Raw genomic sequence first — 20195 nt, forward strand, 5'->3', positions numbered from 1 at the left:
TCTGGCCAGTAGACCCTAAGTTGGATACCATGAAGACGCCTTTGTGAGAAGGCTCCAATGCTACAACTAGATTGCTTTATGGAATGAACGCATTTTAAGGGAATAAAAATGATGCAGCTAACCCTTACACAATGCAAACAGCAGAGAGTTAAATTTCATAAATGCCCTGTGAAGAAATAAAATCTTTATATTTGTAGGATACAGCATTGGTAACTGACTCATTAGCTAATGCAGAGCTCACTCCATCACTGGCCTAGACAGATCTGTTTTGCTTTTAAATATAGTTGTAAATTTCACTAAACCTAGCCTATTTAAAATAGCAGTCTGGCACTGAGAAGTTCTTCTGAGTGATGTATTTACTACTACATCTGTGTGCACACAGGGCCTAACAGAAAAATTAGTTTCCTTCTTAACAGAACATTATTGCAGAATAAAACTTGTAACTAGCACTCTTTGAACACATACTTATCCAATAATGGAAGTGAAAACATCTGAAGTGATCAGAACACCTTAAACAGTATCTCAGAAAGACCTTCTACCATGAAATTCTGTCTTATCTTTCTGTACTAATGCAGGATAATGCAGGGCTTCATCACAGCTTTGAGAGTAACATTTTCGGTTCTCTAGCCATGCAAAAGGTGTTAAAAAAAATTGTCTGACTAGGTGGGTAATAGTTGGCCATACTATATTCTTCTAGAATAACTGAACTTCAAATACAGCTAATAACCAAAACCAACAACAACAACAATACACAACTTACCAGAAAGGTAAAGAGAAATCATAGTAAAGCAAGAGGTTTAGAAAAAAGATACACATCCCTTCGCCCTAAACTAGAGCAGTACAGCTGTCACATCATAATAAAATATAAACAAATATTTGTTTACACTTTTGTATTTTTTACTATTCTTATTTGTAGGGCTTTCTTCCTTTTGATTTATATAAACTGTTTTTAACATGATAGAAAGAGAGAGAGGAAGTTATATGTAGAAATGTAGATATGATGAAAACATTTTAGGTGCATTTATATAATAAACACAAACATTTAAAACATCAAACAAAACAAAAAAAAAAAAAAAAAAAAAAAAAAAACACCTTAGTGTTATAGCACATGAATACTAGTTAGTACTAAGAAAACCCACTAAAGAATGAAAAAAGAACTGAGCAGAATGTTCAGAGTAACTGGAACAGCCCTAACAGGTAGCATTTCACAAACATCACGTTGGATATTGCTTTTTTTTTGCCATAAAGCAACTGGTAGAGCCATGCAACAGCTCCAACATGCCTCTAGGTGGCACTTGGCATATTATTCACGTGGCAAAGGCACCGTGACAGATAGCTCAATTTCTTTGTTTTATCAGTCAAAATTTCTATTGTAAGAGATTTAAACAACAACAACAAAATCTTGATACACTGGTGACATTTGGAAATTTCAAGCCAAATCTTATGAGATCTCTACTGGCCTGACAGCATCAACACTAGCAATGCATTTAAACATTTAAAATCTTGAATCATTTTGTCTTTGCTCTAAAGAATAGTCTACCATTTTTCTTAAGCAGTACCACCAATGCAACACAGACGTTACAGCAGTCCTAGAGCACTATACCCAAACTGGTCTCATATCAGTGAGAGTCCAGGAGATGATTATAGAGTAATCCATGACATAGAAAAGTCACTTCAGACAATTAGAGAAAACGAATGAAGGAGCTCTTACAACACCTCAGCAATAACACTTGCCATTCAGACTCTGAGCAGTGAAATGGCATGCATTTCTATTTACACTTAAATTTGCTAAGAATTATTCAGCAGCCAGTTCCGTAGGAAGCCAATCCAGATTATAAATTATTACTCTTCCATAAGTGAAAGGCTGGGAGATCAATGCATAGCTTCCAGACGCAACATAGTTTTCTGCAGAGATTGAGCAGAACAAAGCATCACTTGATATTATAGCTTCTCCAAGGGAAAGTGATGGGCAGACTCTGGTCTTGCTATCAGACAGAACCCTGACAGCCTGTAAACTACCAATTATTTTCAAAACCTTGCTGCAGAGAGAGGTGGCCTTTTGCCAGCAAAGCACTTTAGAGTTCACTCAGTTTAATCATACTAGAGACTGTCAGAAAATAACTACAGTAACCACCTATCTCAACACAAAGGTAGTTTAATCTTGCTGTGAAAGTTGCTTTTTCTGCTCAACTATTTGAACACAAAATTATTTTATAAATAATACATTTATTGGTCTCATTTATCTATATAATATTTAATCAACAAAAATGCAGAGATGAACGGGCTGCTACTACATCAGGCTACTTCTTTTTGTACTGAAATCAGTGCCTCAGAGATGAGGGATCTGCAAATGCTGTTGCTTTCCTTTTGTTTGTTTTCCTGTGCAACTGCTAACGTGGGAGCAGAATATCAGAAATGTTTGGAGATTACAATCACTTTCCGCTAGAAATTTTTTTGCATTTGCAGAAGCCCACTCATTCCAAGCAGTTTCCACATGACATTTGCCAGCATCACTATTAGTCACTGGCCCTCGTGCCCGCAGCTTCTCAGCAGCCCTCAGAGGGATCGGGATGAGAGCTCTGGTGTGAGAGTAACACAGAGCAAAAACCTCTCCTGGGACTGCGTTAGTCCTTGCAGTTGACAAATGCCCCCTCTCAGAAGCAATTTCATTCAATTGCATGCTGTTTCATTTGAATGAGAATTTACAATGAATTTTCAGAAGCAATACTGACTTTATGCTGCTACTGAACCTCAGCAAGAAGCTTTATTAGAGTTTCATTGCAACTTATCAAATTACCAAAGAAAGATTTCTGCTTAAAACTAAAATCTCTCATAATTGAGAAAGAGAAAGCTTTAATTTCGTATTCTCAAGTAAGAAGCGCTCATTCTTCTGCTGAAAGGACAGGCTATTGAGAGAGACAATTCAATCCAAATAATCTGCTTTTTTTCTCCACACAATTTTAGAAATGTCATTATTCACACAGTTACAGGACTTTGCTCTCTGACATTTGTACAACTGTGTGACGATGTCAATAATGTACCAAATACAAATAGTAAAGTAGTAAGGAAAAAAAAATTGAAATGAGCTTTTCTCTATGTGTACCATTCCAGCCAAAGCTTAATGCCAGCATTTTTAAAGGGCAGAGACAAAAACTTATTATTTTTTTTCCTACAAACCTTCAATCCTGATTTTGTAAAGGGTGAAGGAAGGAATCTAACAGTATAAATTAAAACCACACAATTGCAATTTGTCAGAGAACAGAAAAAACAGCAATCATGGATTGCAGTAGATATTGCAGGCAAGATTCACAATTCACTGTTGCTGAGATGTCAGCAGAGCAATGCTGCTGGCTTGTACATTTGCTAATTGCACATAGCAGGTATGTTCGGTCATGCTCAGCAAGACAGTAGCGACTGCTTTTCTTGTGAGACACAAAGTGTAATGTATCTAGTGCATTCTGCTTCGTAGCATGAGGAAACCCTAGAGCAGCCCTTCCAAACACACGTCTTCCACAGACCTGGTTGGGTGCTTTTTAACTAAGTGGATGGCAAGTGACCTGACAGCACAGCAGCACCGGCCTCTGATCAGCATATTAAAGGTGAAAGCTTAATGGATTCTGTAAGTCTACAACACATAAAGGGATGAGCTTTGGCAAGAACCTCAGTGCAAACCTACCTTGAGGGACAGACGGGACTTCCAGACGCAGCTGGACAGCTACTTTTACGAAGCTTTCCAGTACACAGAACAATGCTAAGCACATAGATGTATGCTTCTACATTTTCTTCTGACCGATGGTGAAAACAAACACCAAATGAGAGAATTTCTTAAGGAACAAATATAAGTTTATATACTACTATTAAAATAGCCAGGCTCATTTTTGTGTTACAGGTCCTCCAATAACAGTTAAAACTCTAAGACATGAGGAATGGGTCTTCATTCAGGCATGCTTCTAATGATGTGTTAGCATGGTTATGCAAAGCCTAAGTGCAGAAGAAAAGTCACCAGGAACAAATTCATGCATTTTTATGATCAACTACCTTTAAAGCTTAGAGGGAATAGTAACTAACTAATGATTGGTGAAATAATCCTCACAAAAGAGCAAAGACTTGAGCTGAGCAAGACTGTTCTACCAGATGGCCTGCACTCCTTAATGGGATATTCAATCCTGGCATCTGCCAACATTAACTCATCAGCAGAGATGTTGGGTATGGTGCTGCTGCATGCTGTAAGGTTGCGTCTATGCTGTCAACTGCATGCCCACACAGATCAGACCACAGCTAGACCCAGGCCTTTCCCCACTCCCAAAGGAAGAAATTTCAAATTTATTTCTTCTAAGATCAACAGCAAAACCCAAGATGCAAAGCAGTACAGGTGTCTAAAGTCAAATAAAAACATTTAAATATTTGCTTGCCTTACTAGGCAGATTCAGAATTTGAAGAGTAAATATATTGCCCTGGTAAAGTAACACAAACCGAGTTTATTTGTATGTCCCCTCCTTTCTAGGGGAGGGACAGACAGCCCTGCCTGAAAAAGGAAAGTCTCCAAGAGGACAAATGCAAAACACCTACGGAAGTCTGTGAATATAGCCTTGGACCTAACAGACAGAGACTGTTTCACTCTGAAAATACAGAATATGGGATGGTCATCTGGAAAAACACTGTTGAATATCATTAAAAAGGCAAGGAAAACTGAATACTTCTGCAAAAGTAATACACCTTAAAAAAAAAAAAAAAAAAAGAACAGAGAGGTACTTATGTCAAGTAAATTTATAAAAGGACACATTAAAGATTCTGTGCAAAAGGCAAGCATAAAATATAAACAGTTCTACAGTAAGAACAGCTCTTCAGACATATGCCAGGACATGCAATTAATTCAGCTATAAAATTGTCTTTATTTCTAGATTCCTGCCAAGTCATTTACACTTTATTTTGTTTGATGTAATATTGAAAAAGAAGACTGTTATTGCTGCATTCATGGCATTGTCTGCACAACTCAAAACATCATGTGATAAGATAAAACAAGAATTAAAAATAAACTTCTCTCTTTTGAAACGAACAACTCAAAGCAACCAGTGATTCACTTAGAAAATATGTGCCTTTTTGACTGTTTACTATGATTTGAATGCATTCTTTTCCTTTGTAAGCTACTGCCTTCAGCATGAAACAAAGCAGCTGAATCCCATATGAGCACCTTCCCAAAAGAATAAGCTAACAACTTCAGATCAAAACAATGCACAGATGAAGAAAGTTCTATTGAAGATAACGACTAATGATCCCTCCACTCCAGATGAAACCTATTTATAATACTTAAAGCACATCTGAAGGCACGTATCACCACCATTCATGGGTGAATCACATCTGATGTGATTTGTAGAGCAAAATTTACCTATAAAAATATTCTGAATACACAGAGAAGCGTGTTGAAACTTTGACTAATTGTGGGTTTAGTCAGACCAGCACCTTCTAGTTGCTATACCCCTCCGCCCCCCCCCTCCAAAAAAAAAAAGCAGCTCTCTAAAAGTTGGCATTTTTGCAGGTTTGTTTTGTTTTTTAATGAATGACAAAGCAGGAAAACACGCAAACAGACGAAGAATACACTCTGTCAAGTGTTCACTAAAGATATCCAGTGCTGTGTGAGCAACAAGCATTCAGGCATACAACCAAACTGAGCTCTGTGGCAATATACCCAGAAAAGAATTTTGCTTGATGCTGCAGCAACCTCCTACAGCCACCCAGAGAGTGAGCAGAGACCTCTGTCCCTTCCCCACTCGCTCCTGCTGCTCAGCATTGCAGTTCCCAAAGAGAGCTGAGAGTGGGTGGCTTATTTCAATGCCAATTTGGTGTACCCAGACTGAACAGCTACAGAGGAAAGATTTAGAAAGCAATTCACTGCTGACCTGCATATAAAAAGCCAAGACCCTGGGAGAATGAGCAAAGCCGGCCAGGCTTGCTCTGACTAATGCAGGAGCCCTGTTTGACCTGCCTGCTTTTTGGAAGAAACGGAAATAGTGATCATAGAATGGGTTACATTGGGAGGGACCTTAAAGACCATCTCGTTCTGATTCCTTGCCATGGGCAGGGACACCTCCCACTAGTCCAGGTTGCTCAAAGCCCCATCTAGCCTGGCCTTGTTGGCCGGCAGGATTTTCTTGTAGGAAAACCTGCACTAATCGCTTGTATTTTATATACCCAAATTATTACAGAATTCCTGAAATTTCCAGTTTGTTCAAGATCCTGGTATACTGCTGTCCAATCTCCCTTCTTTTATTTTGCCATATGGTGACCATGTTTTGTGTGTGTGCATAATACAGGCAAATTTTAATTTATTTATTTATTTTACTTTATATGGATCTGCCTTGTATGACTAAAACCAAGAGAAACACTGCTTTGTAGTTTTAAACCTTAAGTTTTGTAGACAAATATTCAAAGGAAAACACCTGATTTAATTACATGCTTTGATTACTTAACATGAAGCACTTTGCCTTCTAATGTCTAAAGCAATTCTGCACCCCTGAGGAAAAGGAAATGGTGAGATTGTCAGACAGGAAGATTTCCCACACAACCTGCCATGAGGGTACTAACTTTGAGTGATGACTTTCTCTGCAGGCCTAAAAGAATAGCATGCTTGGTTTGGAATAAGGTTCAAGACCAACAGCTGGACACTAACCTGTCACAGGTTTTCCTTGCTGGCAGCTATGCAAACAAGATAATGCAGGAACCTCTTATGCTAACAGCAAAGAGGGTCACGAAATATGAGATCCTGAGCCACACAAGGAGGCAGCTCTAGGCAGCATGCACAGGCTTTGTGCATTTTTCATTGTAACTGAATGGCATGAAAATAATCTCTCCCCATTGACTAAAACATGTTGGCGTTGCCTGAAAAGACTGTCTTGGTTTACTAGCACGCATTTCCCAGTGAGTTTTCTCTCAATGAGGGGTCACTTCCAACAAGAAAATCTGTGTTATGTAGGACTTAGAGAAGCTATAATAGCAAATTAGGTGATAAAACCCAATAATTTGTTCTGTGAATTCTGTGAATAATTTGTTCTGAGCTACAGTCCTAGAGTTAAATCTTGTAAGGCAGGACAGCCATTATTGCTAAGACTTAGTCTAAATGTATTTTAAAAAAGTAAATATATCTGATTAAAAAGAAAAATCTGATTTTTTCCTTTCATATCTCCAGCACATACATGTATACACATGTACTGTATACATGTGGGTGTCTAGCAGCATTTTTTTCCAGTAGCCCATGGAATAAATGCCAAAGAGCACCCAAATTGAATGATTCAGGGACAGAATTCGTTTCTATGTACACTTCCATAATACTAATTTTTATGCCCTGTTGCTGGGCAACTGCTGAGACAGACTAAAGTGCTTGGCAATGCTTCCTATGTATCCAGTGTTCATTCTTTGCATTCCTTCCAAACACAGTTATTTTGTAAGAGATAAATATTGAAGAATCCAAATTGTCAACATCGTGTAGAATTCATGTGTTCAAGACATCATGAGCCCCATTTAAGGTGTATGTCATAACACCTGGTTTCAGATAAGAACTAATCCCAATCAAATAAGTGAATGAGGCACTTGTTTTATTCAAGAATTGCACATATAAATATTTTTCATAAAAAATATGAGCTAGAATCTTTTGTACTTTAGGGAGTAGAACACAAGCATTAAGAAGTACTCTCCGATTCAATTAAGACAACAATCTCAGAGGTAAAGGTGTCTGCTTCACAGATTTCCATAATTCAGAACTAAGTAACATTCAGTTTATATCTATCAAGCAATTTCTTACCTCAGGACCTGGTGGACCCAATGGTCCATGGGATCCAGGATCTCCAATTTTCCCCTTAAAAAAAGGCAAACAGATTTTTGATATATGTATTTTTTAAAGAACAGATTGTTACTAAGATTTAAAACAAACTTTATACCTTCTTCTATTTGGATATAAATTCTAGTTCTTCATATCTCATTGAAGTCACAATAAAAAAAATATTTTCTGGGGGCTTTGGAATGGTCCACACAGTTGTATATAGCAAAACTTGAAATATATAGGTGTTTTCAGAATAAAAATCATATGTTGTTTAAAAGTTAAGGAAATAATTCTTGCAGATAGTGTTTTATAAACCTCCCTCTCTAACTTAACTGTTCATTCATGTCCAAGAGTTAATGGCGGCTGGCAATTAATATTGCAAATATTATTAATTATACAAATATTATTAATACTACAATTTGCCCAATAGCAAAATTGGGCCACACCTATGTGTTATTGTGACTCCATTATATACAAATATTTACACACCTAAAAATTGACCAAAATTTTTCTCAGTCTACCTTTTCTTCCACATTTTTGAACATTTCCTGCTGCTGCCATAACTGTGTTCACTAAGCTAAATTAAACCGTGACCTTGAAAAATCATTTTTTATTTTTTTATGAAAATGATTGTAATGTGAATGCATTCCACAATGTTAAATGTTACATTACTCGAAGGACTGAAGTCTCTTATCTTAATTTAACAAATCAAGATGCTGATCACATTCAGTTGGTGCCTAAAACCTACACCTAATCAGGAAAAGGCTGATGCACACATTTCTCTTTAAGTGCAAATAGGCCAGGTTTTCCCATATAAGGTTAAGTAAACTCATGTAAGTCTTTTTGTAGTATTAGAGTTTATATTATAAATTCTCTGAGACAAAAAGCTATTCTTATTGAGTCTAACGGACCATGATAAAAACTAAGACTGGAGTTATTAATCTTTTAAAAACATTAGGTATTGGCTGCTTTAAATTATACATAAGAAAAGAGGCTGCTAATAGTGCTAAAAACAGGTGAGGAAAAGGCAGGTAAGCCTTTCATGCCTCAACACTTATAAACCTAGCAGAAATGCCAGCACTACACAGATGCTTTTAAAGTTGCTACAAATCAGTAAATACTTGAATTCATGACTGCTCCCATCCCTGTAAGAAGTGACTGACCAGTATTAATGAGATTTCTCACACTTTCTCCAAATCCATCTAGCCCTAATGGTCATCTTGGCAGCTCCCAAAACTCTCAGCTGGATTTGTTTCAAACATTACCAACATGTCTATTCCCCCAGCAAAATGAGTGTCAAAGAATAACTAACGTAATAAGAACTCCCATATTAAAATCTGACACACATACTAAACTCTGTGGTATTGTCTACACATGCTATGATCTGACTCATTCACTAAACAGAAATAAAAGCAGCTTAGACCTTATTCTTCATGCTTTTTGATGTAGGTAGCTTCTAGAGGATTAGATGCAGTGTGAGCATAAGATACAAAGAAGTATCAAATATAATAATATGTAGTGATATATTGAAAGCAAAACGTAATGTCTAAACTTACTGGGGGTCCTGGTTTTCCTCTGATCCCTGGGGGGCCTGGTAAACCAGGAGCACCCTGAAAAAAGAAAGCCATTAAATGCAAACGAAAATATATTGTTGTTACATTAGAAGGAATAAATCATTACACTTTGCCACCTGAAACAGTCTTCAAAATAACTGTAGGATCAGAAGTGACTTCTAACATTTAGCTCTTAACGAAAGAGTTCTCACAGGATGTGCTATTTCAAAGATTTTTAATGCACTAGTGACATAGGAAAGAAGATACTGTTTCATGATATGAAAGAGAACACCAGATCACGTACAGCTGCTAACCACAGTTGATCCAGGTGAGGTGCACATGAACAGCCAGGCTCAAGGAAAAGCATTTTTTACAATAGTTTCTTAGCAGGATTCATATTACACCATAATTATTTTCTTGTTTGATGTATCTCAGACAGCAGCTATTATTCTGCCCATGCCTTTTACTTGTCTTAGCTCATTGCTTTCCCCAACTGTTTTAATTAGCATAGCATTTCTTTAAAAAGCGTTATTTCAGTAGCATACAGTAACTACTGCATTCTTCTTTTATGCAGCTGAGTTATCGTATTGTAATACTCAGAAACCTAAAGAAACGTCTGAAAAGGGACAATTTTTTTTTAAAACAATGCAACTGGAAGTTACCTTGTCTCCTGGGTACCCCTGGTCTCCTGGATCTCCTGCAAGGCCGTGCTCACCCTAAACAACATATTTTATACAGACATGTTTGTGGTTTAGAATGGAGTAGTTCTCAGAATTAGAAAAGGAGAAAGATGAATTCAATATTTAGTATTTAAAACTAACACAGATCTTTGAATAACAATGCAGTGTGTAGCACTAAAGCACCTGCTCCATGAAACCCTGCAGACACAGCAATGAGATACTCTCATGTCCAGTGCTCTGTCCAAAAGCTTGTTCAAAGTATCAGATCCTGAAGTATTTTTAAGAAATAAAAGTTGAAAGAGAAATCAAAAAGGAAAACTAGAAGGCTTTGTCAAGAAGGTTATTTCAAGATTTGATGACAGGGGTTTGAAAGAGCTACATCTCTGGGATAATGGAAATATTTAAATCACCTTATCACCTTTCATTCCGGGCTGTCCCATACTCCCAGGGAGACCCTATTAAAAGAAAGAAAACAAAATTCCAGTGTATTCCAATTACTTGGAAAGCAACACAGGCACTTGGCTGTGGGAATGTTCAACGCCATACCATAGGCCCTGGAATTCCTGACGGTCCGCTTGGTCCTGCTGGCCCAATGTCACCCTATGAGACAGGAAGAAAGGTGGCTACATTAAACATTTGATGAAGTGGAGAGACTTGTAACTGTAGCATTTCCTGTACCACATAGATAAACCAAAATTGTTTTAAGGCTAATTTATCATGGAAAAAGCATAAATATTGTAAACCCCTCATCTTATAGCTCCCATGTACATGAACAGAAGCACCAGGAACCAAACTTCCCTCTTTTCCTGCAGATGACGCATTCAAGAGAAGATAGTGCTGCATTGTGCAGTGCAGAATAAGGAAGCTTCCTTTGTACTACAGCTGCACATTCAGTGGCTATTCACTTCATCCTGAGGGTTACATGACAACACTATGCTGTAAGCATCAAATTTGGCTTAAAGGAATTATTCTACTGCCAATGATGACACGGAATAAAAAGTGGCTTTTTCTAGGATTTCTCATCTCTCCATTACTTTTTTAAGCTAAAAAAGATGGGATTCTCCCCAAATACGAAGTGTGCAATCTTAACCTAAGATGAGCATGCTAACTTCTTCTGTTCTTATGTACCTTCAAGCTGTTCTTACCTCCCTCCTTTGTGGGATTTAAATCTACAGTTTCATGACAAATGAAAAACAAACCAGATTTTTTTTTTTTTTAATAAAAAAAGAATTTTAAACGATCAACACAGAACCAATAATATTAAAGATTGTTAATTAAATATAAGAAATGATCCAGCAATAACTAAATCTGCATTACAGGGAGAAAAGGAAATCTACTTTCTGCGTATTCTACCTCTGGGGGTGTGGAGAAAAAAAAAAGGGCAATGTTACACCTCTGTGACTATGCAAGAATTTAGCAACAAATATGAATACAGAAATATTTAGCCACTTGCTGAAAGTGACATGAAAAACCTACTGATACCAAGTTCAGCACACATCATTGTTCTCTGGAGGTTCTTTATGTAACGTTAGCACAAACATTTCTCTACAGCCATCATCAACCTTATGGATTGCTGAATGGAAGGAAGAACAATGTCTTGTCTTCCCAGTGGTGCTTGGTAAAACTCCAGCCACTCTATACTGCTTCATAATTCAATGACTGCTTATAGACTATATCACCATATTAGCTCATACCAAGATAAATCAAATACACTGTCTCTTGAGCTGTACATATTAGTTCAGCAAGGCATTGCTATATCAAGATACCGTATGTTGAAATATGTACTTATAGTAACAAGACCTTTCATTGACTGAAAAAGCACAGAGCTGGGAAATTCAGCTTACAAAAGCAATGGGAAGGAATTCCAAAACAGGAACGAAATTCAGGTTAATGAAATTCCTGCCACAGTCTCCAGAGATACTGCCTGGTCTAACGAACAGCAAAGAGCTGGAACTACACAAAAGTAGAACTATCTCAAAGGACATCATCCGTATTCCCAACTTTCACACTTGTGTTGAACTTCAGGTATGAGGAAGGTCTGAAAACCTTCTGCCTCAATTAAACTTGATAACCTTTCCTTTCACTTGGCATTCACATAGAAAGAAGGAAGGAAACTGTCACATTTGCCAGCCTAACATGAAGATGCAGAGTTGACATCACTGATAAGAAAAGAGTTGAATAACGAAGTCTATTTCTGAAATTGACCCCTGTCTACATCACCCTTGCTTTATGTTAGCACATGTTTATCAGCTTGGTTAAAGCCTGGTAGTAGAAAGGAAACAAATTACTGCAGCTACAAAAAGCATACATTTTCTGCTATTTCTATGTGAGAAGTTAAACTAAAACCAAGTTCCTTTTATTCTTTTACCTGTCAAAAAGACAGGATATCAGCAAAGGAAAACTAATGCTTCCTAGTACTATGATTTTTTTATTAATATTATTTTTACAGTCAAAAACATTTAAAAAGAAAGGCTAGCTCTGATAACTGTACTTGCAAATTTTCTCAAAGTCCTTTTCTTACAAAAACTCATGGCTTTGCAAATCTTGGGACTGACTGCTCAGCCAGCCAAAACTCTGAGCTTGGCAACAGTTTTGTATATTTAAAAAATCATAGAAAGAAGGAATTATTGGACACAGCTTGCCAATGCTGCTTGCTTTGCCATTCTTCTCCTGAACAAACACAAAAATATAGTTAGCGCTTGACAATTCATACAGCTGGGCTGAACAAGCTATTTGAATTAATGTTGGGTTCTGCCAGAATAACGTTACACTCAATCTCATGTTCAACACTGGATCTTGTAATGATGTAATGTGTTATCATTCACTAAGTGTTTTAGGATAAATGTTGAAGTCTCTAGCTCTTTACTCAGTTTTAGATGGCCACATGGCCCTTGCTCAAGCAAAAGCCAGTTAAAACAGAGGCCAGAGGTGCACAAACCCATTTGGTTTAGTACAGGAACAGGGCTACACCACAGAAATTGTGCTTGGTAGTGGTAGGGTCACCTGAAATTCCTCTTCGTGAAACTCTGCTACAGTTTAATGAACTCTTGTAAAAAACAACAACAACAACAACAAAACACTCTGAAACAAAGCAGAGCTCTTCCAATTATCTTACTGACTGGGAAGCTGGGAACCAGAGCACCAGTATGATGCAGTGCAGAGACACGAACAGATGGTGCATAATAATAAATGTTGCTGATCACGCTTATACACTGTGTTAGCATCTACACAAGAATAATTAGGACAATTACATACTGAGGTTCTTTTTAGCTGTATTCTAAATATATTTCAAAATTCCAGGTAGGCTTTCCAATGCCTTGGAAGCTTCCAAATGCTGTTCAGAAATATGGAGCAAACTTTGCTGTGCCATTTTCCTGCACAATCTTGCTGTACCAGTAAAGTCTTATCAACCACAGAGAGTTGTTGAGCCAAGACATGTTACAAATGCTGCTCAAGGGCACAGATAAAAAACAGTAACAGAAAAAAAAACAAACTTTAAAAACACCCTAAGATATCCGTAAGATCTATTAGGCTGTCAGAAAGGTGCACAATGACCCTCCCTTTAATGTGCTGCATTTGCACTTCATAAGCACTTGTCTGTACAGATTTTTATTCATACATTTGTCATCCCAAGCAATAAACTCTTTTAAGACTATAAGTTCATTTGCAAAACCATTTCTGCCTTTAAAAATGTTAGAGTTTTCAGCATACATACATACACCTCAGCTACAAACACAGGTGTAGGAATCAAAGGAGCTCTCTGGTCCATAAAAGTCTCTAATTCCTTTCAGTCAAAGGGAGCATCAGCAGATGATAAGAGGATGATGATAATCATGATCAACTGGCACACTTCAAAGGAAAAGTTAGATGACCATCAATGTAAACTAACAAATGTATCAAGGATGTTTTAGATCTCAGCCTATCAAGAAAACCCCATCAACAAACAAACAAGCCCAACTCACACTGAACACAATTATGGCTTTCTTAACTGAAGTGGAAACAAGCTATTTTCTCCCATGTTATGAATGCTGCTGTGTAGATAGGACTTGACTTAACCAACACCAAGGATCAAACCCAAGTCCTCTACCAGCATACACCTGAATTACTTAAGGAAGTCTACATGATACAAAAGTATCACAGTCAATCCCACCTCCAACTCCTACACAACTCATTCACATCAGAGTTTCTCTGGTGCAACTGCATTTATGCAACTGCAATTGCAAGTCCATAATGGGCAGCACATAATTCTGAAAACAAATAAAAAAATCAGACGTGATACTGCATACAAAAAGTAATTTTGCTTGTAATTTGGTAGCCACATACAGAAATTAATGAGGGCTGTGAACATTAAAAAAAGGGTTTTTGAAGGCATTGCACATTTTCAAAAAGTCATGCTGGATTTAGGAGTAGAAACTCAAAAAGCTGGTTATTTCAAATGAAAAACACAGACACATTTAAAGCATACAAAACCCAAACCAAATATAGAAGTGCTTCATATCCAGCAATATTACAGCAACTTTATATAGTGACTTTAACTGAAATCACAGCTATCTAAACCAATCTGATTAAACAACTGTCAGAATTTCTGGATTCTTGTATTTACTTTTGTTACTTCACAAACACACATGACAATATTCTAACAAATATTCAAAGCCATATCAAAATAAGTTGATAAGTGTGTACTCACTCTTAGTCCTGGAAATCCAGGAGGACCAACACCACCAACAATTCCCTACAAAGACAATGAATTTTAGATTATAATAAACATGTATTCACTCTCAGTAATCTGCAAAGCAATCAGATTGGGATTTATATAGAGAGTTCCTCAAGAATGACAGATTTTCACTCTAGGAGAACACGCTTATAAAACCTCTGACTGTAGAATTGGATCTCACAGTATTTGCATCATGAAATCATTCCTGCATTACCAAGGAATATCAAATTTGTTACCTTTGTATTTCAAGTGGGAAGAAGAAAATGTTTTTGTGTAGAGAAAAAAACAAACACATGGAAAATTTATATAGATTCCTTAGAAAATAGATAGAATACCAGCTCAGTTCATTGAAAGACCTTTGCAAATTAAAGACTACACTCTTTATAGAAAATTATGGGAAATTTGCTGTAGCAAAATCCTCCAGAGCAGACTGACACTCAGGGAACTGAGGGGTTGTTGGGGATGTGGATGGCATTACTCTTAAACAGAACAAATGTCACCAGCACAGGGAAGATGGGAAGAAGAGTCTTCCCTTCAAGCTCCTGCCATCACAGGCCTCCTAAGCAGCCTGTGGTCTCTGCTGCAAATCAGAAAAAGGCTCTGTAAATATTCCATCAGCATTGCAGACCCCTGCAGCTGCAGCTCTGGCCCCTTGCCTGAACAAGCCCTGCAGGGTGAGTTTTGGGGGAGGAGAAATGTTGCTGCCTGTTTGAGAAGGCAGCAAGATCAGAAGTTGTCTTGACAGATTAGAAGGAACTTGTCTGCAAATATTTGTGTAAAAACAGGCTTCTTTGTACTTAGCAATATGGTTTAGTGGAGGACTGTTAGTGTTAGGTCAGAGGTTGGACTCTATGATCTTGAGGTCTCTTCCAACCTAGAAATTCTGTGATTCTGTGGGTAAGTCTCATTTCAGATCTAGGCTGAGTTTAATTCTGTTAAAGAATTAACAGAAATTAATTAATCTTCTTCCTCAGATCTTGTGGAAAGAGCATCTCTGCTTTCTCAGCAAATGAGGGAGACTTGGGAGTACAAAGAAGAAGGAAAGAACTCATCTTTTAATATTTTTTTGCCAAGCAGCAGGTCACACAACCCCTCAGAGTGCTTTGAGGATGAAAAGCTGCATGCTGGCATCACCTAACATTCCCATAAAGGGAACTTTGCCTCAGTGACCAGAAATAAAGAATATTTATCTCTTATGTTCCAAAACATTAGCACCAGAGAGTAAGAGCTGTAGCAGCAAAATTTACATAAACTTTTCTAAAATAAATTCCTTATAAGGGTGTCTGGAAAGGACAAGACTTCAGAAAGGCCATCTCTGCCCAGATGCTGACTCCAGTCCATATCAGAACAGCCTTCAGAGACAAACTGACTGTACTTTCCAAAGGAGCATCCAGCAAGAAGAGCTGATTCAGATAAGTTGCTTTTTTGCCCAGCACTGATTGGTCATTTGCCTTTCCACTGTTTCCCCATATCAAAGGAAACTTGAGTTTGCAGCCTTCAGCCAAGATTTCCCTACAAACAGAGCAAGACAGCAAAGCTCCTTTGACAGTAGCCAGTAAAGTAACTTGGCTGTGCTGCAGTTTGAATACCATACCACGAGAGCACTTCTCTGCACAATGCCAAAGCCAAAGCTGTTATCATACTGATTATAATGCATTAAATGATATACTTGTATTCAAAATGACATAATTGTATTCAGTAACAGTTCAAAGGACAAAATAAACTGTTAAATGCATAAGTATACGAAAGCTGGGGTTTTGGCACAGAGACAGAATCCCATTTGTTAAGATGATCCTAGAATAAAGATTTAAATAGGAAATACAAAATCATATCTAGAGCACGAAGTTTTGGAGACAAGACATTCATCAGCAATGTAACGAGGACAGTAAGACACCTGATTCTCAAGGTAGTCAGCACCTGCAGAAGTGGAAATTGTGCTCTCAGCAAATGTGCAGTTCTCTAATACACCTGGTTACTACAGAACTACCCTAGCACTTTCCATATAAAAGTAGCAGTGCAAAATTTTCCTGTGGACTTCAATACTTTGCTTTTCATGCATAAATCTCCTTTCTGTTTGGGAGAGGAGTTAATATTAAGTGTTACATATTTTACTATGTTAATCAAAACATAATAAATACTTACAGGATTCCCATCTGGGCCTGGGGGGCCTCTATTTCCAAAGTCACCTGGAAAACCCTGAAGCAGAACAGATAATGTTTTCTTTATCCAAGACACAAAGGATGGTCTAAGCGCTTTGTTTGTTTGAATTAATTTTAATCAGTGTATTATGGCCAGGCAGACTTCAACAATCTACTGCCAAGGTGTGACGTACATAGCATTACTGTCTTATCATTTAATCAGTAGAGGTTCATAGGTTAGTGGTCAACACAGCAGATTTAACTGATTCTCAGTCTGTACACCAGTGGCCAAATTTCTGCAAGGCACTGAAAGTGTACTATAAAATTTCTCACACACAAAACGTGTATTTGCGTGTACGCAAAACATGTATGTAACAGCCTATCCTGTTAAAAGTTACCAGCTGACAGGATACAGACAAAGATTAACTTTTTAAAACTTTTTTTTTTTTTAACTATTTTAACTTTTTTAACTATTCTTTTCTTAATAACATATTTTGGTTGTATAGTCTACTGCAGGTAGACGTTAGAAGAAGCAGAGTTACCACGACACATGGGAGTATCGATTATAAATAAAGTGAAAAGAAGAATACAATGGGAGTTTTGCCAGCCATTGGGTCACAGATGCAGGCCATTGATGATTTGTATACAACAGGAACACAGCATGGCACAAATTAGGAGGTCACTAGATTACCCAGTCATCATAATCCCTTTATCTTCTGATACTGATAAAACTACACTAGTAAGTAGAAAAAGAATGGAATATCGAACAGGAAAACAGATGAGCCTAAAATTGAAAGTAATGTAATAGTACTGTTGTGCAACAAATGTTTTGTTCCATCAATATCATCATCTAACATTATTATAAAGCATATGAAGGACAACCATTCCTATTTTTAATATAAAACAAACTGGTTTTGCATAGTTATAGTGGACAAGACTAGTAAATTCTTGGTATAATTGACAACATCTGTTCAGTCATATTGACTGCTGGTTGTAACTAATTCCATACCGAAGAAAGCTATGTAAAAACATTCTCCCTAAATGTGGTCAAACTATGTACATAAAAGCACTATACATCATACTAAGAGGACTGACAATGCATTAAAAATATTGGAGAGTGAGCCAAATTTCATATTACAAGCACACAACGTCAAGAAATGGGATACATATGCTTTGGCTATGAAGTATTTTCTTTAAAACAATTGTATGTACAATCCAAAATTCAAACAAATTCTCCCACTATAATCTTTGGTAACTGCAGATTTTGTTCAATTTCAACTGTGCCAAAGATATGACTTAGACAAATATGAGTAACTATTTAATAAACCTGGTAAGTGGTAGTATATTGAATTTTAAAGGAACGATCGTATCTTGGATATCAAGCATGATACCTATCAGTCCCTGGAGATGATTAACTAAATGAGAGCAAGTGCAACTGTTTATGCCCTTTTAATATGTCCTTAGTGTAGTCTTCAATGCTTACAAAATGTTAAATGAACACAAAATGTTTTATTTACCAGCGAAAGGTTGCAGTCTCTTCTTTTCTTCTACTTTATATTACTTTCCAAAAATAAGAATCATATTTGGGATTTTTTCTTTTTCTAAAAGGAACTATACCAGTAGAATATTTCTTTCCACTAGCATTACAGAAGGTCAGGTGTCTGACTTCTGACGTTACGCAATTCCCATGCTTTTTTTCTTTAAAACAATGCCCTGCCCCAGAGCACTAGAGTAGTCAACTCTGGGACACTGTGGCAAAAGCCATTGTCATCATCACTATCATTGTCTAAGGTTAAAATAACCGACATTTTCTCTATTTACGATCCAGCAAAGTACTTCTAGACAGGCTCCCAAGTAATTGCTTTCCTGATTTGCTCCCTACATTAAAGGACTTTAATCAAATAAAGTTTACAAGACTATATAGAAAGGATGTAGAATGAACCTTAGGGCTGAAGATAATCATAAAGACCGTGCAGAGATGCTTTTGGTGCTCCGTCCCCTGTGTCAAACCACTTAGTTGATCTATATAACTAGAAATCATCATCAGAGCACAAGCTGGCACTAACAGAAGCTGTACTATTGTAAATGAAACAACAACTGCTTACTACAGCATGCACAGCATCAACTTTCAAAGAGTGAAACAAACCACTACACAGGCAATCAAAAGCCTCAGTGAAGACTGCCATAGTGAATGAAATCACAATGCAAAAGCAGATTTTTGGAATACCCTGCTGCCACCTCCTCTTCCACACTGAGCACAAGCCTCTACCTGCCATCCAGCTTCACTTCTTGAATGCCACACATGACTCACTGGCACAACACACCGCTGACTACCACAATGCACTGACAGCACAGACAGCTGTTGCCCAGCACTCAGCTGTAAAAACAGTGTTTGATTCGAATTACAAGCAAACTACAGTACTGTCAATAAGCACAGAAGCACCCAGTCCTGCTAGCTGAATAATTAAAAACCAGAATCTTACTTTGATGAGGTATAACCTTATCAATTTGATGGCAGCTTCAGAAAGAGCAGTCTATCAACTTAATGACGCTTTCCTCTGCATGACTTTCTTTACACTAGAAGGAACTCTACTGAAGTCTAGCGACTTTTTTTTTTTTGGCTGGTATTAGAGCTCACAGAAAACAAAACTTAATTAACAGAATCCTCCACAATTTTCATACTATACATCAAGGGTCAAACAACAGCAATCACACTACTACTGCCTAGCATGCTTGTTCAACATGGTAGATGAAAGTCATCTGAAGCACAACTTGAGTGCACAACTGCAGAATGGTATCTCAGTTTCCAATCACAGACCACAGGAGAGTTAAAATTGGAAACTCCTGGATAGTTTCAAAGACCTAAAATAATAAGGTTGCAGTACAAAACAAAAGACTTGGCATTACCACAGGAAGTATGTGAACCTTGATTATGTATACTTGGCAGATTTGTGTTTATTCTCAGCTGTAGAAATATATTTTAAGTAGAAGACAGCTTTAATTTACCATCATCCAAAAATATTATACATTAGAAGCAGCTGATTTGCATTCAAACCAACACCAAAATCAGACCTCATAAAACTTGCATCATATCCGTACCTTGAGCTAACACTAATTTTACTGAATATATTTATTTGCTTCTGTCATTTTTTTTTAGCCCTCTGGCAGCTGATACCAATACCCATCCACAAGGCACATTATATTGAGCACTCCTCACTTCAAAATACCTACTTGTTATACCCTGCAAGGAATATGCAATACTGTGAAGTACTAACTGGAAACAATAGAAATATGTGA

General features: G+C 37.3%; 1 protein-coding gene across 6 annotated transcripts in view; it reads right to left on the reverse strand.

Annotated features, from left to right (window-relative positions):
- Positions 1–20195, reverse strand: part of COL24A1 (collagen type XXIV alpha 1 chain) — a 151121-nt gene that overhangs the window by 72739 nt on the left and 58187 nt on the right. For all 6 annotated transcript variants that reach the window (XR_011098786.1, XM_068690206.1, XM_068690205.1 and 3 more), the window contains exons 13-19: positions 16903–16956; positions 14734–14778; positions 10593–10646; positions 10457–10501; positions 10029–10082; positions 9370–9423; positions 7796–7849 (exon numbers count right to left, since the gene is read on the reverse strand). Coding sequence is in view for 5 of the 6 variants with exons in the window: in XM_068690206.1 (XP_068546307.1) it covers positions 7796–7849; positions 9370–9423; positions 10029–10082; positions 10457–10501; positions 10593–10646; positions 14734–14778; positions 16903–16956 (360 nt within the window). In the remaining variant the exon portion in view is untranslated. The remainder of the gene's footprint in view (positions 1–7795; positions 7850–9369; positions 9424–10028; positions 10083–10456; positions 10502–10592; positions 10647–14733; positions 14779–16902; positions 16957–20195) is intronic.

The sequence above is a fragment of the Anas acuta genome, chromosome 8, assembly GCF_963932015.1.
Source record: "Anas acuta chromosome 8, bAnaAcu1.1, whole genome shotgun sequence".
Lineage (NCBI taxonomy): Eukaryota > Metazoa > Chordata > Aves > Anseriformes > Anatidae > Anas > Anas acuta.